The following is a 25246-nucleotide window of genomic DNA, read 5'->3' as shown; positions in this document are numbered from 1 at the left end:
CAATATCCGATCTTGTCATGAATCAAAATTTGCAACCGTTTTCCCACCACTATTTTAAACTGTATACAGAAACATTTGTGTGGTTTTCATGCAGAACAAATTCCACTATTATCAAACAAAAGATGTATCTGAGATGCCAAATATTTTTCTTTGTGCTGCTTTTGAATATCGTCTTCTTTGTCTCCCGATGAGAGACTCTCCATCCTCGTGACACCGAGAAAAAACCCACAAGTCCCACAAAAATAAAATAATGATTCATTTCAAACAGGCGCACCATCGAGAGCATTTTTGACCCACTGCATCTCTGTGTGGTATGCCATCTGCACAGTGGCCGAGTGTAATGATCTGAATCAGGCAGTGAGCGGATCATTGGGATGGAGCGACAACATCTACAAACTGGATATATACCAACAGAGTGGAGGAGAAAAAAAAAAACACCTGCATTTTCATGGACATTACACACTTCACTCATTCAGATCAATCACATTTAGTACCAACAAGCTGAGGAACAGCTTCTTTCCAAGAGCTGCCGCTTCCATCACACCTCTCCCTGTATCAGAGCAACAATAACACCACATACACTGAAAACTTCATATTTGTAGTATTCATACTTGCTGCAGCTTCTGTTTAGTTATCTAATCTTGTGAGTATTTGATATATGAGAAGTAGAGGTGGGGGAAAAAAATATCGACAATTTCTAAAATCTGCCCCCAGACTCACGATATCCATACTAGCTTGGCAAACAAACACTAATTAAGTTTAGATATTAGTATTAAAATATCGATATTAAGATATCCTCCAGCCACGTTCAATACATGTTGTTGTTCTCAATGTTGTGAATAAAGAGAGAGTATTTCTTTTTTCAGATGTTTTGTTTTCTTCACTTAGACCAGTCCTACACAAATAGTGGGTTCGTTTGACCCCGGGGAACATGCCGTTTCTGCTGTACGAGAATAAAATAATATATATAAAATAATATATATGTAATTTCACATCCACATCCACACATTGATGCACTTTAAATATTTTCTGTTGCAGACTAAAAAACAATGCTAATAAAGTTATTCTTTGTTGTAAGTTGATCTATATTTTGTTTTCTTTTAAGTTCGTTAGCATACAATGTTATACAGAGGTGTACTTATAACAATGTTATAGACACATTATACTTTTAAAAGTTGCGGGGGTGTGGGAGGGTGCAAAATGTTTTCTCCATCCAGAACAGAAAATAATTGAGAAGCACCGACTTAGACAGATATGGTGATGTATCGCTCTATGACTGTGGACCATGTATCACATGCTTGAGGTATTCTGTGATTCCCATCCACTAAAAAAGTACTGTAAATTGTGTTTATCAGAGCTATTAGCTGCAGTTCAGTGTTTTCAAACAGGGATTTCGAACCGGAGACCTTCTTGCTATGAGGCAGTGCCAGTCACTGTATTTTACATCAGTATCAATGTGCTCAAATTAGACAACAATGTTTAGTAAGTGATGTCATTTAACCTGTGTTATTATTTTGCCAATGTGTGACAGTGTAACCAAATAAGACTTGTAACACTCCTGGTAACACATAAAAGTCCAGCTGTGTTTTTGGCCCATCAACGTGACCCCCTTTCACAGATTAAGATGTTTTGGTATTGTCGATAACAAAAAAGAAAGAAGTGCTGTGGCTTTAAAGTTAATTATGTGTTTTGGAGTGGGCTGCTGCTGATAGAGCTTCTGTCTGGCTAACACCCTGCCTGGCTCTGTTATCCTGCCCATTCTGCCCAAAAGCAGCCAGAGTAGCACTGCGAGCTGGTAAAGGACGTGCAGACTGTGCAGATTTTATAGCATTTGTGCTCACCTTGCCCACAAGTGTAAACCACAACCACGTTATGATGCTGCTGCGATCGCAGCCTGTGCTGCGTGATGAGAAACTTTACTGAGCTTAATAAGCAAAAACAACTCGTCTACTGAAGAAACGTTTTTTTGAAAAGTATCTTTATCCAGTGTATTAGTAAAATTCAATTTCTCTATCTCAGAGCTACATTTGTCCATCACCCATACCCACAGAACACAGAATACCAGGTCCTTTAGGGTATTGTATATTGTGTCTACCCTGCACCTTCCTGCAGCACCAGCAGGGAGACAGCTCCCCGATACCTACAATAGACAAAGAGGTGTGAAAGCACCGTCTGAAGGTAGAGTCTTTGTCCATTGGAGGAATGCGAAAGGGAAGTTGCTCAGGTATAACTGTGGAGTGCACACTTTGCTCGGGCTCTTTTCTCCAGCAAAGATCACTCCTGTGAAGATTGACCTTTTCCTTGCAACGAAAATAAAACCTTGTCGGCCGGCGGAAGTTCTCTTTCATACTTAACCTGCAGCAGAGGAATTTCCACAACACCAGCGAGTTGGAGTAATCACATATTTTGAATGGTAAACTTCAATCTAACAGTATTATAGCAATGGTAAAATGTCACCTTCCTTTTGATGGCGCTAACCTTAAATCATCAGCGCTTTTGTGACAAAAAGCTTTGAGATGATTGAGCTGAGTCTAATGGACAAATCCTGGGTTGACTTTACGACAGTCATTTATTATAATTTGACAGACATTTCTAAAGTCTGCACCTGTTTCAGCACAGACGTTATGATTGATTTCGCTCTCCTCGAGATAAATTCAGCAAAGCAGTCATTCATAATCCTATTTTCACAGTGTGAGGAGTGAGGAGGCACAGACATTATACCATCACCATTTTGATTAGCATATCGTTTCCTTCTGAGCATAATTATTCTGGATTTCGAAGTGCATTTTTTTTTAGACACAAAAAAACGAGCTGATGTCATCATCAACACAATAGCCCTTTAATGGATTCTTGGTTTCTGCTTTATGCTTGATTGCTTCAAGCAATATATTTTTTTGGTCATTTACATACGAAGCACGATCTTCCAACAATCTAACTTCAGCGACACACCAAAATCTTGCATCAACCTCCAAGTGGTAAAACTTTTTATTTTTTTTATCTTGGTTACAGGCAAAAGCTAATCGGTCTTGGGTGAAATTAACAGAAGAGAAAAGTAAAATAGAAATAAGTCTTTTATAACCATTCTTATAAGCGAGTCCCATGGCAAATCTATCTATGAAGCAAGTTGTGTCTGTCTGTGTGTGGCATATCTCGCTGACCGTTAGTCAGATTGCCCTAAGACTTTGGATATGGGTTGAGCATGGCCCGATGGTGTGCATCCTTGATTTTCAATTTTTTTGGAGGAATCTTAATTTTCACTGATTTGATGATCATGCTGCACTTTCGCTGATGTATCACGCTACACCAGGCAGGCAGCGGCTCATCAGCAGCAGCTGCGCTGTCTGGAGCGGGGAGGTGGAAGTGAAGAGGCTGTCCGAACGGTGGGCGAGACATTTTCACACGGTTCACCGCAGAACATGGTGTTATAGTGAAACGACGAGGTGTCCATTCACCAATACGCTAGCACATATTTATTTTGCATTAGCATGCTACTACTTTGCAGCTATTCCAAAGGTAAGCTAGCGAGGCTAAGATTAGCATTAGCGTAGGGCTAACATAACACAAACAATGTGCAACCTCATTAGTCACAACACAAAGAGCAGCTAGCTACGCTAATGCTAATCGAAAATTAAACAGTGTGTTTGTGCCTGATGAGGTTGCACAGTGTTTGTTTTATGTTTGCCTTTATGTTCCTTATCATGCATTACCATAACTGAAAAATCTCCTTCAGCTCCCACTATAGGAATACATACTTCCTACGGGCACTGCACTAGTTATTTTAATAATTAATAAAGGCGTCCACACAATGCCACGGTGTCATAGAATGAGCCGCATTAACAGAGAAAAAGGGACACACGGGAGAATAAGCCACTAAAAGAGGATCATACAATTTGCAACACGTTAACTGCAAGACAGTTGTCTGCCATTAAAGTTCCTCCGATGCCCCACGGTTTTATCAAATGTGCTTACTACAGCATCTGTGCTCTGAACCTATTTTGTTTATGGGTACGAATCCAGTGCTGCGGATGCAGGACAATAATTGCAGTCACGCTGACCTAAACCACCGGTGTAAATCAAGGACAAGCTGCACAAGGCAGCATTTTGGTATGCACCACTTCAATTTCATGGGGATCCTTATATCATTTCCAAATGACAAAACAAATAAACTACATAGAGGAGGCATCAACTTGGTGGCATGTCTTATTTTTCTATGAAAATTGGCAAATGACAACTACTGGATTCTCAATCAGACTCAATAGGTAGACTGTTCTCATCATTTATTAATCGAGCAGGCATGTGATAATTTAGAAAAACATTTTTATTGAAAAGACTGCAAGCTGAGCTGTTTTTCTATCATTTGCCGTATTCGAGCAATTACATTTTTGGAATTGGAGGACACAAAAGGAAATCGGCTAAATATACAGGAAAAAACCTCAGCATTGGCCAAAGAAAAAATGTGTCAATCTCTATTTCAGTCTACACAATTGATTCATGTAACATGCTCAAAATGAGACCAACACCCCCATAAGTTAGTGAACATTTGTGCTAAATTGGAAAGGACTCTTTCTCTCTCTGACATATGCACACGCATAAGTAGGGCATCCCTAAGTCCCCTAATGGTATAAATTACATAATGTGAATTTAAATGCTACACCCCCAGGTCTTGTATATATTTATGTATCCTTCTCTCAGGATAGGAGTGGGAGTTCTGCTGTACATTGCAGATCTTTTCAGGTCTCTCCGTCATGGTTTGGAGCTGTGGGCGTGGCCCTGGGAGCTGTTGGTTTCATGGTCTCCAAACATTGTGGTCTGTTAGAATCTCTGTGAAATAGTGTAGTAAGTATACTTGTCAGGTTAACAATGCAGTGCAGAACGTCCATCACCCCCTGTGGACCTTAGAGCATCATGGCACTGTGATTCTGATTCCCCAGTTCCTCCCGCGGCCCTTCCCAATCACAGAGAGACAGAACTTTGGTATGCTTTGTGTTGTTCATCTGTCTTTTCCGTTACTTGTCTCCATTGCTTTCAGGAAACTTTGAGCCGCGAGGTGCAGAGGTGAAGACCCAGTCATGATTGTCAGGCAGCTGCTCATGGACTGCTGGTGGCAAAGCAGGCATTTTTCAAAATCGCTGGCTCACATTCTTGTGATTATGATTAAAAAAATACGACAGCCCCGCCTGTCAAAGTCCTACTGAGCATCCGGGATTATTTTTACCAGTAGAATCCACTTTTGAAACTTTTCAAGGACACGTCTTGGTGTTGTCAGTCCAAGTTCTGCTGTAGAAAACCCACTCAGTCCAGTTTCATGACATGAAATACATCACTCTGTGTGCAGCACGAGATTAAATGGAGCTGATGAGAGGCTTAATCAACATGATGTGAACTAATTTGACAATTGTTTGAATGTGAAAGACATTTTGTTGTTGAGGAATAGGAGTGCCCTTTATTTTGGTTTGGAGACCAGGAAGGGAACAAAGGCATTCTTACATTGTGCTCCTAACCTCCCAGACAGGGGCATAATATTAAAGACTTCCACATATTTACACATTTTCAGTTAAAATGCGCTGCGAGGTTGGCGTTTAGAGTAAAGCCAAAAGTGCCCTTGCAGCTACGACACAGCATGAAGACAGAAGGCAATACAGTAGGCAAACAAGGAACACAACTCTCTTTTGTAGAGGACTTCTCGCCCCTACCGTCACCTATATCTGTGGTGTTAACGTAAGAGGAGGCTAAAAGTGATGTTTCTGAGAAGGAAAAGCCTGCATATGGTTGACCTGATTCATTATGGCAGAGAACTGCTCTGGAGGGAAAGACTGGGGAAATGCAGGTTTCATCCTCGTGGTATATTTGAGCCAAGTGATGCTTTGGCTGTATGCACCGTGTTGGAAGGAAATCAGTGAACTCCCCGAGTAGGAGATGATTCATCATCATCATAATGCATAAATATGGGGAAGTTACTAGTGCTTCTCCTATCTCTGGAAATCACCGGACGCCGAGGCATAAAAGCAAAGACTTTGTTTCTAAATTGTGCGCGCGTTCGTTCAAGCAGACGCACTCACCGCAGTTCTCCTCATCTGCTTGGTTCCCACAGTCATCGATGCCATTGCAGTGCAGGAGCTGAGGGAGGCACAGAGTCAGGTTACCACAGGGGAAATATCCCAGTGGACAAGTTGCCTTCTCCTCTGTGATATTGACAGCTGTAAAAAAAAAGAAAAGAAAAGAAAAGCAGAAAGTTTTAATATTTTTATGAAATATAAAATTTCCACCAATCTTCTTTATCATGATCACATGATAAAGAAGAACATATTGGAAGAAGAAGAGCTCAGTAAAATGTGCAAGGAGTGCGTGCGACTCATTACGAAAGCTTTTAAAGTACACGTGAAGTGATGAAAAAGCTCTCTTCTGCGTTTGTCACATGACAGGAAAATCTGGAAATCAAGAAAAAAAAGTCCCCAAGTGTTTAAAGTCTCAAATCAGACGCTGGGGAGTGAGCCGTGCACATTCACGCTTCAGTGAGGACCAAAGTGTTTGTGCAGAATGTAAATGTAAAACACATAAGTGTCAAAATACTCTTCAATAAACATGTAGAGAAGCGACATTCACCTGATTGTTGGCCATTAAAGTGTATGTGTGACTGTCTTTTCTTTCCGGATGCACTGTGCCACACAACAGACATACAATTCAGTGGGGACCAAAGCAAAGAAATGGGCCGTTCATCAGTTTTTTGTCAAGAATGTACATGTAAATGCTCCAAAATCAAACCACTTGTTAAGAACATATTGTACATAAAAATAGAGCTGGTTTAGTCCTGCACTCTCTTTCCATCTTTCTCCATCAGTGGTACATTATGTGCAGCCTCACAGCAGCCTACTGTTCATCTTTTGTAATTCATTACAGGTCTTTTGCATGTTCATGCATCAAGTGAAGACACATTTGAGGGTCAAACTAAACTAAAGACAGTAGTGGACTAAACAAATGCTGAAGAGAAGACTGGAGATAAGCTGTTTCCATTCTTTATTCCTTAATTCTTTACTCCATATAATATTTGAAGAGGACAATTGTGCAGGAAATGCTTTTGTCCAAACCAAAGCCAGTGGGGCCTAATCAGCCCTTGCATGTTCCACTGCTGTGCCGCTTTAATAAACAGTCATTTGTGGCTTCTGTTGCACTTTAAAGAATCTCAATTATGCAGAAAAAACTCAGAACACAGAGAGTGCAGACTGACACATGCAGTGAATGTAAAGGAGACTTAAATATACCCCTGCAAGCTGAGAGTGAGAATTACTCTTTCAGTCATCACTTCCAGCCTTGTATAGCGAAATCCCATACAGGCCTTTGTGTATCTAACCTGACATGCACCTGATTCAATATAAAGCAGGCTACAGGCTAATTACAAGGCACCAGTGTGCAGCCAAATAAAAACAGATGTGAGGTGATAAATCTCCTCATTACCTGCATTTCCTTTAACCGTCTGGCCTTACGTTAAATAGTCACGTCATGGCCACAAGGAGCTTAGGACACACTGTACTCATCCAACGTATGCTGAGCTATTCATGGAGATATTTTTCGAGCTGGCAACATCACAGCATCCAATTAAATAAATAAATAAATCTCAAATTGCCTGATTATCTCAAGGTATAAAATGTATACCTTTTGAAAAATGCAGGTTTGCCCATTTTGTATTTGAATGTGTCTCTTTCTAAATATGACTGGGATTTTATGTAACAGTTATATTCAGGTTTCACGAACAACCAATCATCCTTCTGGCTCCTCAAAGACTGTGACCTGCTTCCGACGAGAAACAGAAAAAAACAGTTGACGTATATAGCAGCTTTCCCTGAAACCCAGTTTGAATGTGGTGGGACCTCAGGGTCCAAATACATTAAAGAAAACTTTTGGATAGTATGTGCTTTAGTCTCCAGGCATAATGTGATGTCATACGTTATCCACTCTGCCAAGGAGAACATTTCCAAAATGGCACACACCAACTGGCTGCTTCGACCGTAATCTGCACAGGCTTTCGTATTTTCAAATTGTACTCTGTGCTCTGGCTTTGGCATAATTGAAGCGGCAAACCCTGGGAAATGATCATCTCCCAGTGTTGTTTTCAACATTGATGTGCGTCATTTTTCTTGGCTTCATGTTGCTATATAAAGAACACAGCGTTGTTTGTCTTCTTTGACATGGGTTTGCTTTAACAATTTTCATCTGGAGGTTCCTGTTCAGTAACAAGGAAATTCCCATCTCACTGGTGCCCAGCTAATGAATAACTGCATGACAATTTTTACCCTCATGCAGGCCAGATGGGAGGAGGTTATGTTTGTACCAAATTAATTTAAATTATCTGGGGAGTAAACTTTTTAATTTATTGACCAATACGAAATTGTTTTTGAAACGGACATCGTCTAATTTCTTGGCTTCGTGTTGCCATTCGTGATAACAGGAGGTCAAACATTATCATGCAACATCAGATTTAAATATTGCCATGGTCCACAATTTTCACAGGGGGGGGGGATATAATGGGCAGGATGTGAGGTAACAGATGGAGGAAGGCATGCAGTGGTCCCCTGACTGCATTTAAAGTGATGAACATTCACCCAAAAGCCTACACAACACTGTGACCCGCTGTTTTGGAAACAGCAACTCACACAGTACGAAACTAATCAGAGGAAGAACATACATGAGGGTGCAGGGGGGCACTTAGTGGATAATAATGCAATTTTGAGCACTTGCTGCTCTTGTATTCTTTCACGTGTGCCCTCTTTCCTCAAGGATGTTATGTTGCTTTGCTGACTCATCTGTTAGTTTTATGCTAATTTTGTGTGGAAACATGTCACATAATACTCATTCTCCGGCCAATAGGAGCAACTTCACTCTGACTGGCCTAACGATTGGTTGAAGGCTCCTGTCATGTGGCCAGCTTGCCTCAAGGCTGGAATCAGCGTCTACAGGAAGGTTGAGAAGTCAAGTTCACTCTCAGCTGAATCACTCATTTATTTTTCCGATCAGTGGAATTCACTTCTGAAAGTTTTCATGGGAATTTGTTTCCGTATTCAGTCATCGTTCAAGCTGTGCACAGCTGTCTCACTTTACTGGGCCAGTGCTGCTGTTGCCTCAGTCTGTGCTGAAATAAGGACACATCACCTTCTCTGTGCAGTGAGGATACGTCGACTGGCAGCAGGAGATCTGACACCGTTGCACTGAGAAACAGGGAGAGCCATGTGGAGCTGATAGACTTAATCGGCATTGTGTGAACTCCTCAAGGAATCTGTCTGTTCGACCGTTAATGGCATAACTGTTGTTTAAAAGGTTTTTACATTTTGCAGGTGATTTACTGAGGCCACCAGGCGTGTGCAGTACTGACACAAGGGCATTCAAAACATTCAAAACACTCGGTTACTTCAACCGCTGTTGACCATGTCACAGACAAAAAAAGGAGAGATTTTACTCCACTTGCAACCAAAGCCAAGGAAAAATGAGCACAAACAAATTAGTTTCCTATGCAATTACCTGGGATAGGCACAAACTGTCTATGAGAAGGTCAAGTGTGTAATAATCAGAATCAGAAGGTTGCCCTAACCCTAACCCTTCAGGGATGGTTTAGTGGCAGACATTGAATAGACTACTCATAAGTATGTTTGTAAGGGTGGATAATTGCTTGAAAATAAGAATTGTTTGCTTTTCGTAGCCTTCGAGTAAGGTTTTTACATGCACTTTAAGCCAGATCAAGCAATTCATGTTTTTTTCAATCACGTATTTGTCGAATGGTTCACTTGACAGTCTTCAAACTAACTTGACAGGTGACCTAAGGGAACCAGACCAACCAAATTCCCATCTCACTGTTGCCCAAAAATATCAATTTTGTTTTTGAAACAGACATCGTCTAATGACAGGGCTGCACGCTGCCTGCCACCACATCATCATGCTGAATGGGTTCAATAAAAGGATTTCCATCTGCTAATGATATTTCTGTGATTGCATAACAGCACAAGTATAAATAAGCAAGATTTTTTTTTATAATGAAGGAAAGAAACAACTTTGACAGTCTGTGTACATTTCGTCATAAAAGGCTGAAGGCATACACAACAATTTGTGAAGACAAAGACAGACGTAAATTACATTTCTTTCTCTTCAGCTCAGACTGTATATGGGTCATCATGACTCATTTCTGTGAATCACAACGGCCCATTGTTGCGTTTACTAACGCTCGCCAGTCAGATCAAAACTGCTTTTTAGCAGGAGAGTAATGCAACTGTGAGTTTTTAGTATTAGGAGGAAATGGAAGAGACATTTTTGGGTTAGAGATCATTAGTTACGTTTTGAGCGATTTAATCTCAAACCATTCCATGTGCAACTACTAGCTTGTGTTTTATGCTTCCTCTGACGCGGTTGGCTCTGACAACTATTAAGCAAATGAGACGGATTTGTTTGTTACTTTGCATCACGGTACGGTTTGGAAACTGGGTCAGGGCTTGTGTTTTGTACGTAGCGCGAGGTCGTACCCGCTGAACAAACAATGAACGACGACACCGATGCGGCCGTTTGTCTAGACAAAATGTAAATCTTTACATGGGAATCGACTGCAGCTGTTTGCCTCGACTTCCGTGGGACGTTTTTCTGTCGCCCAATCAATCAGCTGATTGTCGTGGGTAGAGCTGGTCTAAGAACTTTTTGGTCTAGCTCTCTGTTCTCCAATGCCACCACACCCAAATTAATATCCCTGTTCCGATGAGCAAAAAAGGGCATGGGTGCAAGCCAAGTTGGGCTCACAGTGCCCTCTGCTGGACAACTTGGTTGTAGCTTCAAACAGTAATGTCTCAGCCATTTAGATCTCTATTGAACTCTGAGTGTTGTTTAAGGTTATCCAATAAGTCAATTGATCATTTACATAAACCAATGACTTCTCTGCTATCAAAATAGTCATAAATTGTAGCTCTTGGTTGAAAATGATTCTTTGAGCCACTCAAGGCATGGCATTTCACTCAAGGTTTCAATGCCATCCAATTGCATTGGAGGGGACAATAAAAAGCAGAAGTATGCAAAAATAACTAATTCAATATTTTAAACTTCAGATTCTTATCAGTCACGTCTTGACCAGTCGTGATCACAAGACATACATATTGTGTTAATACCCAGTTGATGTATAGACCACTGCTTGATGGTGAGACCACAGTAGCTAACAAATTTAACAATAAGGTTAATATATCCATTCAAATAACTTCAGATTTTTACTACTTATTACTATCAGAGCTCTGCAAAAGGTAAACGTTTTATGATACTCAATAAATCCCCTATCCAAAGCAAGAAGCATTACCTGAACACCTTATTTTTTTTAGCCACTGCTGCAGAGGAGCTGCAGCGAGAGCATCAATTATCTGTCTGTGCAGCCCCTCAGTGATTTTCAAGTAAGGGTTTAGCTCAGGAGCCCAGAAAACCATAACACGTGAAGACTACAAATTAAAAAAAAAAGAAAAAATTGTACTACAGTGGCCAAAAGTAATAGTCTTTCTTCAGAGTGTAATAAATGGGAGACCACAAATTACATGGTGCAGTCCAGAGTGTGTTGGACATTGGGTCGATTTTTGAGACAGCTTCATATTTTGGGGCTGGTTCTGTTGCACTTGTCTACACGACTCAGACAACAGCTGGTGGCCAACTAACTTCCCAACATTCATGTGCAGAACGTACATATGAGAGGAAATAGGACTTATCTGTATTCACAATTGAAGGAATCATTAAGAGACAAGAACAAACTCTGATGTAAGGCAACGACTAAATAATAATTTTAATTAACAATTGCTATGTTGATGACTTTAGTTGTTGATGTGTCACATAGAAGCAAAAAAACAGAACAGGATTAAATTAGTAGTGAATTACTTGAAAGCTGTTGCAGGTTCACCCACTCCATCAAAACCATGGGGACATTATTATTCAGGTTATTTCTGCCATTTGTTATCGAGGGGTTTTCCTTGGAATGGTAAATTTAAATACAATAAGTTTGCTGAAAGGAAAATATGAGAGAAAGAAACAAAGAAATACCAATATTATTTGTTCTTGCTTCCTACTGCTGGAGACCTCCAGCACCCAGCAGAGCAGTTACTCTTTGAAATGTTCTTTCTTCCCAGATCCATGAATCCATTGTTCTAGCAATACAATTCAATAACACATAATTACGCAACATATCCCACTTGACAAGTGTACAAATGAATACCCTGACTTAGTGAAACCCTCGCTGAATACCGAAGTCTCAAGTTTGAGAAATCCTTTAGATTGGTTTGGAATAAAATTAAAGAAAGCAATCACATAAGATACACATCTGTATCTAAATCTAGACACTCCAAACTGAAGCTGCAACTAACAATTAATCTGTCAAATATTGTCTTTTTTAATCAAATTGTTGTTTGTTCCATTAAATGTCAGATGTCTGGTGTGTTTGTTCCTCTAAGGAGAAGAAGGAAAACACCAAATAAATAGAATAAAGCAAAAAAAAAGACGAAGCAATTAAGATCAAATCAAAGTGGCGTCTTGGATGAGAGGTGAACAAATCTCAAGCCAGGTTGCCCACAGTACTCCTGAAAGCTATTCCTATTACAATTTATGGGTAAATTGATTAAACAATTCGTCTTTGCAGCACGACACCAAACACCTTCTGGTCCACACAAAAACTCATCCACTGAACTTAAGTTCCCATCATCAATCACAACATTCAACATTTCTTTAAGCTTCACACAGACTTTTAATCGTGAAATGTGTTCTCAGTTGAGGATGAACAACAAGAGCAACTGGACAGTGACTTCAGTGGCAACAGCTTTTTGCGGCAGTAAATTATGCAGCACCGCAATGGATCTTAAAGAGGCTTTAAGGGGAAGCCACACACAACATGAATGAAATCCTGGGGTAACTGCACATGATGCAATATAGAGGTGATACCATCACTAAAAATCCCCAGCACTCCATGAGCATAGGGCTCCCTGCTATGTTCCTAATATACAGGATGTGCTGCACATAAAATAGATTTCCTCTTCAAACAACCAGCGACTCCCCGTCGACAAATACAATCTCAAAAATCTCCCATTTACCAAATTGCCCTTCTTATCTTCCTCCTTCTCGTTATTTTCTCTGCAGGTTACACTGATACCGGCATGAAATCACCTGGCTACTTTTTGGGGAATCAATAAAAACAAACAAACAAAAAAATCCCCACAATAATAAAACAATAATAATAATAGGTAAAACCATACATTTAGGTGCATCGCATCCATCATTTGGTGGAAAAAAATAAGAGAGAAGTTGCTGAACTTACCGGACACTCCATACGCGAGCACGAGAGCCAGAGCAACTCGCATGGTAGCCTGTACCCACTTTAAGTTTTTATAAAAAGGAATATTGAAATAAAACATCGCGTGGTGGTGCGGGTGACGGTCGAAGTAGAGACGGAGGGAATCTCTGCCGGCTGTCCAACAATTGAGAACCTGTGCGTAAAACCAAAAGTTCGCTTGTTGTCGCTGCTGCGCGGAAGAAAGAAAAGCGTGCGGCTGCAGGAGGAGGAGAAACAGCGGCCACTTCGCAGGGTCGAGTCGATCTGGAGACACTTCGACAGAGAGAAAGGTCTAAAAAGGATCATTTGCCATCATGACGCACGAGCGGCGGAAGCAGCAGCAGCAGGAGAAGCTGCGGGCGCACAGGTGCAGCGCGCACACGGGGACAGAGGGAGGAGGAGCAAAGATCTGGAGTGAGAGGAGGACTATAGAGCGCCACAATATCCTCAACCCACCTCTCCTTTATCCCCCTCTTTCTTTTCTCGCCCCCTCTTTCCTTTGTAGGTTTGCCAGAATCACCTGAGATGATTTCCTCCTGTGTTATACGTTTTCCAAGGCTTCAAATCAATCACTAGCAGAATAGGTAAACTGAACGCTGTTGTCAGCATTTGTTTTTCCCTGTCCTGTCACTGTCCACATAAACAAACAAAGGCAGTGGCTTTGGACTGACAGACAGGCTGAAATGCTATTACCAGTGGTTAGAGGCTCATCTTGTCTTTTTTTTTTTTTCCTCCACAGCCTCAGTCTGTCCTCACTCTATTTGCCTGTCCCCAACTTGTACTTGTCAAGTTCAAATTGAAAAGAACAGACAAACACGCAGACATATTTGTAAGTATAGATCTACCGATACAAGTTCTTTTTTTCTTTTATGGCCAATGCCGATACCAATGATTGAAATCAGTGCAACCAATCAGCCGATTTTCGTTTACTTTTCTTTCAAATTATTAACAGTTCAATCACAAAAAAACCTACATAAACTTCTCACTCACTAACTCATCTTCTACGGCGTTATCCTCGCCGAAAGGGTAAAAATCGGCATGTTTTTGGACTGTGGGAGGATACCGGAGAACCCGGAGAACACCCATGCACACACGGGTAGAACACGCAAACTCCATGCAGAAAAGCCCTTGTCCTGACCGGGCTGTGAACCTGGGTCTACTTGTTGCGAAGGCGATACATAAAATTGCTTTTTTTAAATAAACTGTAGTGAACATCATTTTGCACTTTGTGTCCAGTAAACAGTACCCGCTGGCGCGAGGACTTTTAGTACTTCACTTTTATACTTCTATCCAAATATTGTCCCTTTGTGTGCAAGTCGAGGCTGCAACATAAACAAAATGACATGCACATCCATTTAGTGCTGGATTACTCAAAAATCACCATAACAGTGAAAAGGAAGAGACAGACCCCTGATGTTCATCCATCCAGCACAATGGGCTTTTCCTTCTTTCCTTTTTTCCAACAAAGCAAAAAGTCAAATAAAAAAGAAACACAAAAAAATGCAAGTCGGTTGTAAACAAAATGAATCATCTGACGGTTAAAAGGCAGTCATTTCCCTCCGGAGTTAGTTGAGGACATAAAAAGGAGTTGACTGAAGAGCAGTTGCTTTGCATCTGCTGGAAGTTTAAAGGGCAATTGTTTTCCCCAACAACTCTATTTAACGTTTGTTTTCTCAAGTATCACTTAGTGATCCTCTTAAAGGAAACCCAAGACGTGGTTGACTCAATCTGCTACACACACACACGCACATACAAAACCAATTTGAATACAAATGCCACAAACCTCCTTGCTTGCATTTTGTCATTATGCTTGATGGAAACAAATGTAGAATAATGTATTTTAGTTGTGTTTGTTTTCAGATTAGATTTGCTATGTTATATCTGAATATTGATGAAACAGACAATCCCCCATACATGACTGACATGCTGTTATGACCCTCGGTCACAAGTTTTGGGTTTGTTTAGCACTTTTATATCCAGTTTCTCTCGTCAATTGAGAGTGTCTGTGTGACTGTCTGTCAGTTGCTGTATGGCATTTAAGTTGATTTTGAAAGCTGCAGTAAATAGATTATTTGCTTTTGAGAGAGTTATTTGTTTATATACGATACATAATAATTGTAGTAATGTTTGGGAAAAATCGTTCATTTTTAAGTTTAAATTAAAAGGCAGCAGTCGTGGGAGCGAGAAGTCATTTTCGTTTCATCTTTCTTTTGTCTCCTGTTTTCAATGAAAACCTTAGGTAAGTTATTTTGTCATTTATTTTCTGTTTCTGTTTTCTGCAGGTATGATTAGGTTTGAAAAGAGAAGTTTTTGATCCTCCAAAAATGAATAAAACTGCTGCACTTGTTTGAGCAGACTTTGGATTTATTTTGGCTTTCTTTCTTCTGGTTGCCCGAGACATGCCACCAACTGAAAAACACTTAAACTTTTAACTTATCGTTTGTGCACAGAAAGCCATTTTGTCCCGATAGAGTGGACCTTTGGGGAAGTCATTATCTGAATGAAACTTTTTCAAGGACTTACTTGAGGTTGTTAGAGAAAGTATTCCATCCTTGACATCATTGTTACACTACCAGTGTGTTTCTGGCGGTTTGACATGCCTCGTGTTGCCGGATCATTAGATACAAACAAGCCCTGTGGGGTCTTGCTAAGTAACAGTAAAACATCTTAGAATGTTTTTCCAGTCAACACGTTACATCACTGAATGTGTCCTCTAATGCATCTTCAAATCTTCCCTTTGTTGTTGTAAAATGAGATTGCATATTGATTTTTTTAGCATCGCTGATTTAGAATAGTTAAGTTGTTCTTCTTTGGTACGTGTTAGAAGTCTGATTCCGATCTGGGGACATAGACAAGGAGAGTAAAGCCTAATGTATACTTCTGTGTAAAGTGCTCTATACGTTGGTTACGGAGACCCCTCTACGTCGCCGGAGAGGCTGTCGGAGAGTCTCTCGGTCGTCTCCGAGTGCACACAATATTTTTTTAAGTGTCCGTCACTCCGTCTAGGGACAACGGACACGGCAAGGGCTGTGATTGGTCCTCAGGACAGGCCGAGATAGCGCTGCTCTGTGCCGGCCACCGTGCGCACCGAGGTTTCCACAGACGTCGCTGCCAAACTATAAATACGTCACATCTTAATACACAAACCACATGTTTAGACACTAAATGGCCATTTTCTCGCCTCAAATTATCTTAAAACTGCGTTCCGGGACACAGAAAATATTTGTAATATCTGCTGCAACAACAACAACAGCAGTCTTTCTCTCTCGGACGCCATTGCTCACCGTAGCAAGAAGCACAACAACCTTGCGTAGCGACCCCTACTGATCGGGTAGAAAACTGCGGTGCGTATCCAGCACCACGACGGAGAACTATGAAGGCTCGAGGGGTCTCCGTGGTTACGCAGTCGGATAACGCATTAATGCAGTTGGAGAAGTATGCTGTGGCCTTAACATGGTCTCACAGTTTGACCGCCTAATTAATTTTGACTTTAAGATGTTGCGCGTCACTTTTAAATCCAAACAAACGTCTGTTACGTTCAAACATTGTCAAATTAGTTCACACAATGCTAATTAAGCCTGTCAACTCCTCACAATTCACTGTGTGTGTTTTTTTATTGCAGCACACAGTGATTTGATTTATGTCAAGGCAGAGGGACACTTGTAAAGTGAGACAGCGGCAGGTTAGATGTGATGTGCTGATACACCGAAAGCAAAAAGAATCAGCCACAGAAAAGGAATTCTGCTGTTCATTAAGCTTGTCAATCACTATGTGTGACGTGTAAATGCTTTATGTGTTTGTTTGTTTGTATGCTGTACACCATCCTTTGTCAGGTGTGATAGTTTTGCTTGACAGAGTCCCTCAGATGAAGGATGCAGCTTTATTATTTTCCTAATCATTGTAACTTTAATGACTGAACCACACGTTTAGTGGCTAAATGTTTAGGACAGGAATGTAAAATGATCAGCGCCTCACCGGTGACTGGCCTTGAATTATGAGTTGGGGATGTGTCAAGAACGTGAGAAGGTTAACTGAAATGGATTCATCCACGCAGCATATTTTACAGATGGATTCCTGTAAGAGCCGTGAATAGACGACTCGCAATAACAACCTTGTCTCCTCAACATTACATTCCCATGCAGCTCGAATGCATTCGAGTTCAAAAGCAAGGAAGGAATTTTCTGAACCGAAATTGCGTTACTTGTTAGCGTGACAGTGTTTTTGTTTGTTTGTTTTGAGTAAATGAGGGTGATGATAAGCAGGGAATGGTTAAATTAAAGATAGATAAACTGCAAAACTTTTATTATACCAATTGGGAAATTATTTAAACACTTTGTAAAGTCACGTTTTCACATTGAACACATAAAAGCACAAAAGACCAAGCATGTTGAATACTAAAGACAGTTAAGTGCAGCTATGGCACACGGGGTAAGGCTTTTAGTGATTTCTTTTTCAGGTTCCTGTGGCTTCCTTGATGGAAGTGTGGATTGAGGTGGTGATGGTAGTCATTTGGTTATTGTATGTGTCAGTGTCAGGCATATGATGGAGCTGTGGTTTCAGTCCTAAGAGGCCAGATGTAGGGAAGAGGATGATTTTGGAGGCACAAAAAGCACCAGTTTTTTTCTTTCCTCATAGCATTGTGAAATCTATATGCAAAGAATGTTTGTATCTCTGTGTTACAACCAGGCCTAGGGGAAAAACCTGATCACTACATGAATAAGGAGACTGCCTCGTCCCAAATCCCAGAGAGACCACCAGCAACAAACTAAACCATTTTGAAGGTTTATTAAAAAACAAGCACTGCGTGTTTGCCGGCAGTCTGGCTGTGAGAGGGTCAAGGAAATCCGCTGCAGCTGGGATGATCAGGCTTTTTGTGGTGTTTTTCCACTATGTAGTACCGCCTCGGCTCGCCTCACTTCGACTCGGTTTGGTACACGGTTTGCTTGGTTTTTCGATTACAATAAAGTGCCTCCTCAACGCGGGCAGGGTCATCGCGGCACGGCTGCATTAAACTGCCGTGACTTTGTTTTCTACGCGACACACACAAATTAGTGAATTGTAAAGTTGTTGTTTTAGATGAACTGAATCATTAACCTGACTTTGTAGGTGTTTGGAGAAGAAATGAAAAAAAAAACAGTTGAAAAACAGGCACACATTGAACAGGTACTGCACTAGTTTCTGCAACTATCGGCAACACATCTTTCAGCATTTGGCGTTGAGCTGCTTTTGGGCTTTGTTGCACAACCACCTGTATGAAACCTGTATGATTGAGAATACAGATCATTTGTGTGGGAATAAATTCTGCTGACAGATAAATGTCAAAAATAAAAGACTACAACGAATGCAAGGAATTGTATGTGACCTTTTCATCTCATCGTGATGAAACCAGATTAACCATTTTGTCCCTTGGTTGTGAAGTCAGCGTCCCCAAATATATATATATATATTTAACACTTGAGCTCTGCTAAGGACACTTATCTCACCGAATTTTATCCCTGGCTTTGTGCTTAAGGCTTAGGGAGAGATGTTGAAAAACGAATGAATGAAGCATGAAAAATCCTAGTAATTTAAAGGAAGGATTTGGAAGGGAGGACAAAACCTGTGCTATTAACATAATTATTGGCACAAAGTTCAATGATAAAAAGTTGAGCTATCACAGAGTCACATTCTGAATTTCAAGTAATTTAAAGTCCTTCAAATTCAAACACTCACAAAATGTGCACGAGAATCACTTTTGATCCTCCATGTAGAGATTAAAAACATCAGTTGTTTACAAGACTTTAAAACTTGTAATTGTAACTGCTGAGAAATACATTTCTAATACTGCCATTCTTTTTGTAAATTAAGTTTGAAGTTGTTTTCCCCTTTGGCTTCATTTACATAGACTTGCTGGAGGAAGAGGTGCTTGTGTGGCTTTAAAACTGAATTACAGATTACAGAGGCAATCATTTTCAAACTCCCAACCGCACCAACGAGTGGATCAAGTTATCTGCAGATGTCAGATGTGAAAAACAGATCAATATTCAAAAGGTGTGTATAATTTAAAATGACATTAACAAAAAAAAAAATGTATGTGATAATAAATAACAGCAGTGTCACAGGTCATGTTTTGCACAAGAGCAGCAAAATTGGCTCAGAATTCAGCTTCAACTGACATCTAATGCACATCGTTGAATGTATGCATCTTACATGTTAAACTGCTGTGGGACTCTCCGGTCAGGGAAAGTCTCAAAGGTCAGCGATGTATTATTTAAAATGAAATTTACATTTGAAGTTCAACGTGACATGAAGCAAATGTTAGTTCCTCAAAACAGCAGCTTGTAAAATCTTATCTCATCGTTCACTGTCACTCACACTTACACTTTGCAGTACATGTCATGCTTTTTCCTCAGTTTTAAGACAAATGGCAGTCTTGTCTCTGGAGACTATGTCCACTGTCAGATGAGGTTGGTGGTGGAAACCCATAACCATAGAGGTCACTGCTATTAATTTACAAAACAACAACAAAAAACCTCAAAGGGCTGTCTCTATCTTGCACCCGGCACAAAGCACAGCACAGCGCAGCACAGTGCAGGTGTCATGATTGTCATTTTCACGTCCAGCACGACCATCAGCGCACCTGTGGGTGTGCTGACCAAGTCCATTTTATTTATAGAGCCCAACATCACAAACACAATTTGTCTCGAAGGGCTTTACTGTCTGGACAGCAAATGACAGGGTTTCTCAGTCCTGGTCCTCGTGACCCACTGCCATGTATTTCTTAGATGTTTCCCGTCTCTTACACACCTGATTCAAACGTTCAGCGCATAATTAAGCTCTGGAAAAGCCTGATAATGACACGGTGAAGCGCGGTGTGTTGGAGCAAGGAAACGTCTGAAACATGCAGGATTGAGAAACACTGTGCTATGGCTTGGTCCAAATGTGGGTGCATTGCAATCTTCGAGGAGCAGAAAGTCAGTGAGTCATTGACCAGCAATAACCTGATCTTAAGTCGGTGGTGCAGTATGTTCATGCTTATTTAAGTGGTGCATTCAATGCACCTTCATACAGGCACATACCATACACTCTGCTTTCCTCAGCAGAGAATAATTGTACAAAATGTACTTATTCAGTTTCCTGCATTTTCAAAAATAGAGATGCACGATACAGACACACATTCTGGAAAGACAAGCGAAACGCTGTTCGGCTTAATTTTTCTGACACCCAAAATGCACCTGAAAGTGATTCAAACACTACATACACCGCCTCAGTTAATTTGTGCCTACATTACACGCTGTGTAACTAGCAAATGGGGAGTTTTGCACACCCTAATGTGCTTGCAACACACACTTCAGACCGTGTGCTAAATACATCATTTAAATGGGGCTCAAAGTCTTGATGTGAGTAAAAACACTCTCTTCTCCTCTGAGCCTGGACCAGGTTCATTTAACTGGCACATGTGGACATTTGATCTGGAACCTGATGACAACTATGCAGACAAAAAAAGAATAATACAAAAACAACAACACAAAAAAAGAAAAAAACAAACCCATCACAGCTATTGATCAAACCTGTCAGTCAGGCCTGTGTTTCCTTGATCGTCTTATGTGGATCGATCTTGACACAGTGTGCAGTTTGAATTCTATTGACATATGTGCAGCTACAGGCAATATCAATGATGATCACTCAAAAAGAGAGATTTCAAAGTCACTCACAGGCATTTAGCTCACTGCAGGGTAACACAATAAACGTTTGGTTCAAGAGTTCAAGAGTATGGTATCAGACTTTGGGGCAGATACCATAATATTAATCTGGACTTTTCATATCTACAAATGTAACTGTGAAAGCCTTTATTGGCTTCCTCTCTCTCTCTGTATGCAGCAGGCCACAGGTGGCTGCTACTCTCAATATTATTGATAGCAAATTTAGATAAAACTGCATTGATGGAGCAAATGGCTCAACAGTAAACCGTTTCTCATGCTTGAAAAAAGAAATGTTCCCATGACAGCACAAAATAGCCCAATAATGGTTTAATTTGACTGTAGCCACTGCTTTGTGCTTGGTGTTTATGAACACACAGTTAAGTAGCAACTGGGAATTTTAGTAATTAAGTTATTCAGATTATGGCTTTGCAGGTTTTGTATCAGCTGTTGCACCACATATTGTATATCTATCTATAAAGCAAGTTGCGTCTGTGTGTCTGTCTGTCTGTCTTTGACAGGCATATCTCGCTGACCGTTAGTCAGATTGCCCTAAGACTTTGGATATGGGTTGAGCATGACCCGATGGTGTGCATCCTTGATTTTCAATTTTTTTGAGGAATTTTAATTCTCACTGATTTATCATGCTGCACCAGGCAGGCAGAGGCTCTTCAGCAAAAAAAAAAAAATCTCGGAATGACTTGACATTTTCCATCATAATAGTTGGCATGGCACCGAACAAGGATCCGTTGAAAATATTTGCAAACCTCTTAAGGCATCATTTTAATGAATTTTTGAAATTCAGGAAATTATCCATTTGCCCTGATGCACTTTGACAGTGAGCTGACTTTACTCTCAAAAACAAAAAGTATCTCGAAATGACTTGAAATTTACCATCATAATAGTTGGTATCGCCCTGAACAAGGATCAGTTGAAAATATTTGCAAACCTCTTGAGGAATAATTTTAATGATTTTTTTAAATTCAGTAAATGATCCATTTGCCCTGATGCACTTTGACAGTGAGCTGACTTTCTTCAAGAAAACAAAAAGTATCTCGGAATGACTTGAAATTTACCATCATAATAGTCGGCATCGCCCTGAACAAGGATCCGTCGAAAATATTTGCAAACCTTTTAAGGAATAATTTTAATGAATTTTTTTAATTCAGGAAATGATCCATTTGCTCTGATGCACTTTGACAGTGAGCTGACTTGACTCTCAAAAACAAAAAGTATCTCGAAAATTACTTGAAATTTGACATAATAGTCGGTATCGCCCTGAACAAGGATCCGTTGAAAATATTTGCAAACCTCTTAACGAATATTTTTAATTAAATTTTTGAAATTCAGGAAATGATCCATTTGCCCCGATGCACTTTGACACTGAGCTGACTTTCTTCAAGAAAAGAAAAAGTTTCCTGGGATGACCTGAAATTTACCTTCATCATAGTCGGCATCGGCCTGAACAAGGAGCGGTTGCAAATATTTGCAAACCTCTTAAGGAATAATTTTAATGAATTTTTGAAATTCAGAAAATGATCCATTTGCCCCGATGCACCTTGACAGTGAGCTGACTTTCTTCTCGAAAAACAAAAAGTATCTCGGAATGACTTGTAATTAACCTTTAAGTGTCTTACACCGTGGTTCTAATGTTGGCTTATACTGTATTTCGTTCTTCTTTGTAAAGGGCAGAAAAACACATTTTTAACAATGCTTTAAGTGAAGGTGAGGAGTATTATTCTACTGTCAACAATATGTTGTTAACAAATCCCAATAAAGGGCTGATTTTGGGTTCATTTTACAGCCTTAGTGTGAATAGAATGGTTGCATCAAGTTTTGCTGACTCACTAAGTCTATAAAGAAGCTCTTGGGGAAACAGTGATTCACAGTATAACATTATATCATGATATAACAAAACAACTACCTTGAAAATTGTTTTATTTATCAGGTTACCTCAGTGGACGTAAACATAAAATGCTGATTTTCTGTATCACTGTGTCCTATTCTCTCTGTGTGCAATTAAACGGAATCCTATATGGTATACATCAAGTAGATGCATGTATGCAGCATGGAGGTATAATATAGAAATGCTAGAAATATATGCATTTATTTTATATCAAATTGCAGAAGAACAACAATGAATTACATCAGGGTATGGAAAGAAAACGGTGTAAATAGTGAGGGATGTTAAACAGAAAGAGGCAGCTCATATAAAATGTTATTTGTCTCTAGCTTCTTTGATGAATATTAAGGTGGCGCATGCTTTTGTGACTGGTTTGAATACTAAAAATGCTGAAATTCTATGGTCATCTGAATTCTAATAGACCTACAGTACGATCTAGGAGAGCAGCAATTTCTCACAATTCACGGAAAAAAAAAATCTCACATGAAGGCAACAAAAGTTATCTGTGGTCAGCAGGTTTCTTTTGTGTCGCTTGGGCAGGTTTGGGACAGATGTGCAGATCCTGACCATCTCTCAGCAGCTTAAGTGAAAGGGCAGTCACACAGATAAGTGTACAGTAGCTTTATTTCTGATTTCATGCCGTCACCTTTTGGTGACGGGGAGGGAAGTCATTACACACAATGGTTTCCTTTATTTAAGATTATGCTGTACAGTCTATGATTCACCAGAAGGTGAATTGAATTTGCAGAGCAGTAGAGGACAGTTTGCCGGGTCAATGATTGTAATGGAAATTAGTTTTAAAACAGTCCAATAATCCCCATATAATGTGAGGTATAGCAACTTGTGTATCTTTTTTTACATTTTGGTTCCTCCCCAAACGTTAGAGGTTTTTTCCCCAAACGTTAGATTTTGGTTGCACTTTCAGTTCCCAGAATGTTTCCAGAACATAGATGAAAGGAAACACATCTATCTATCTATCTATCTATCTATCTATCTATCTATCTATCTATCTATCTATCTATCTATCTATCTATCTATCTATCTATCTATCTATCTATCTATCTATCTATCTATCTATCTATCTATCTATCTATCTATCTATCTATCTATCTATCTATCTATCTATCAGACACATATTATATTGGATGGCCGATGTGTGCCGTCACAGTGAGTTGACTTATATGATGTTTACTTTCAGTATTCGAAAAAAGAGAAAATAACGTAGAGCGTGGCTGAATGCAGTAGACCAGTGATTAATCCCACTTAAAAGGCAGACGGGTCGGGAGAGGAGGCAGAGAGAAAAATAAAGGTGTCACATCTTATTTTGGCAAATTTTTTTTTTTTATATAATGACTCTGCATCACTTATTATGAATGTCACAACCTTAGGAACGCATCATATCAAACCTGTCTGCTGGAAATTAGGTTTCAACACAACTAAATTACAACAGCAAATATGTGCAGAGAACACTATGCAAATAGAACATAGCCTGTAATATCTGCCTTCCTTATAGACTAATATGTATTTTGTTTTAGGTCATAGATACAATTTTTTCATCCATCTAAATCTAAAATATCTTTAGTTGTAAAGCTACAAGGGTTCTCCAAGTCACTTGGAAGTGACAGGTGAGGGATATTCACATGCTTCTTCACAAATAAAGGTTAAACATGTTTACTTTACCTTTGCAAGTCATATTTTTTGTTTTGTTTTCCTGGTTATAATTTTAATGACATACTGAAAATGGTTGACACGGACATGGTGAAAGCCAAAATAAGGATGCAATATTCAAGAGCCAATTTTTGTCAAGGTATCTATTTTGTACAGTGTATCAACAGTGTATTTAAAACTATTGCCGATGCCCCAACTGTGAATTAGAATATGTGAGTCTGGTAAACATGCTACATCCTGAGAGACTTGGACAACATGTTGCATAAAATTCTATCCACGATGTTGCTTGGTAAACAGCAACATATTTACCTAAAATGGGTCAAACTGAAAAAAAAGTAATGGTAGCAAACAGTTTCTGTTCATGTTCATCATTCTGCTTTTTTCACTACTGTAGGTCAGTGATAATACATTAAACTAGAGAAGGCAATTTCAGAAGAAATTGCAGTGGGATTTCTGCCTCCTGCCCAAGCCCGAAGCCAATTTAGCATGCTGCAATCAACTGGCATGAACGAGAAGTTTAAACGACGAGGTTCAAGTTTCCGATTGAACGTCGAGCAGAAGAAGTCGAAAATGTTTCTGCAAAACCAAACATGTCCAAAATCTGAACACATCTATTAGGGCTGTTGCAGTAATCACAAAAATGAAATAGTACAGTATTATCGCAGAGCAAGAATACAG

The 25246-nt window shown here is 39.9% G+C and overlaps 1 protein-coding gene across 1 annotated transcript in view; it reads right to left on the bottom strand.

Annotated features, from left to right (window-relative positions):
* Nucleotides 1-13346, bottom strand: part of rxfp1 (relaxin family peptide receptor 1) — a gene marked incomplete at its 5' end in the record, with an annotated part of 73136 nt that extends 59790 nt beyond the window's left edge. Inside the window, 2 exons of the mRNA XM_083891418.1 lie at nt 6060-6197; nt 13304-13346. Coding sequence (XP_083747544.1) covers nt 6060-6197; nt 13304-13346 — 181 coding nt within the window. The remainder of the gene's footprint in view (nt 1-6059; nt 6198-13303) is intronic.
* Between the last annotated feature and the right edge of the window lie 11900 nt (nt 13347-25246).

The sequence above is a fragment of the Microchirus variegatus genome (genome assembly GCF_963457635.1).
Source record: "Microchirus variegatus genome assembly, chromosome: 6".
NCBI classification, from domain to species: Eukaryota; Metazoa; Chordata; class Actinopteri; order Pleuronectiformes; family Soleidae; genus Microchirus; species Microchirus variegatus.
The sequence above is the reverse complement of the archived record's forward strand: the minus strand, read 5'-3'. Positions and strand labels throughout refer to the sequence as shown.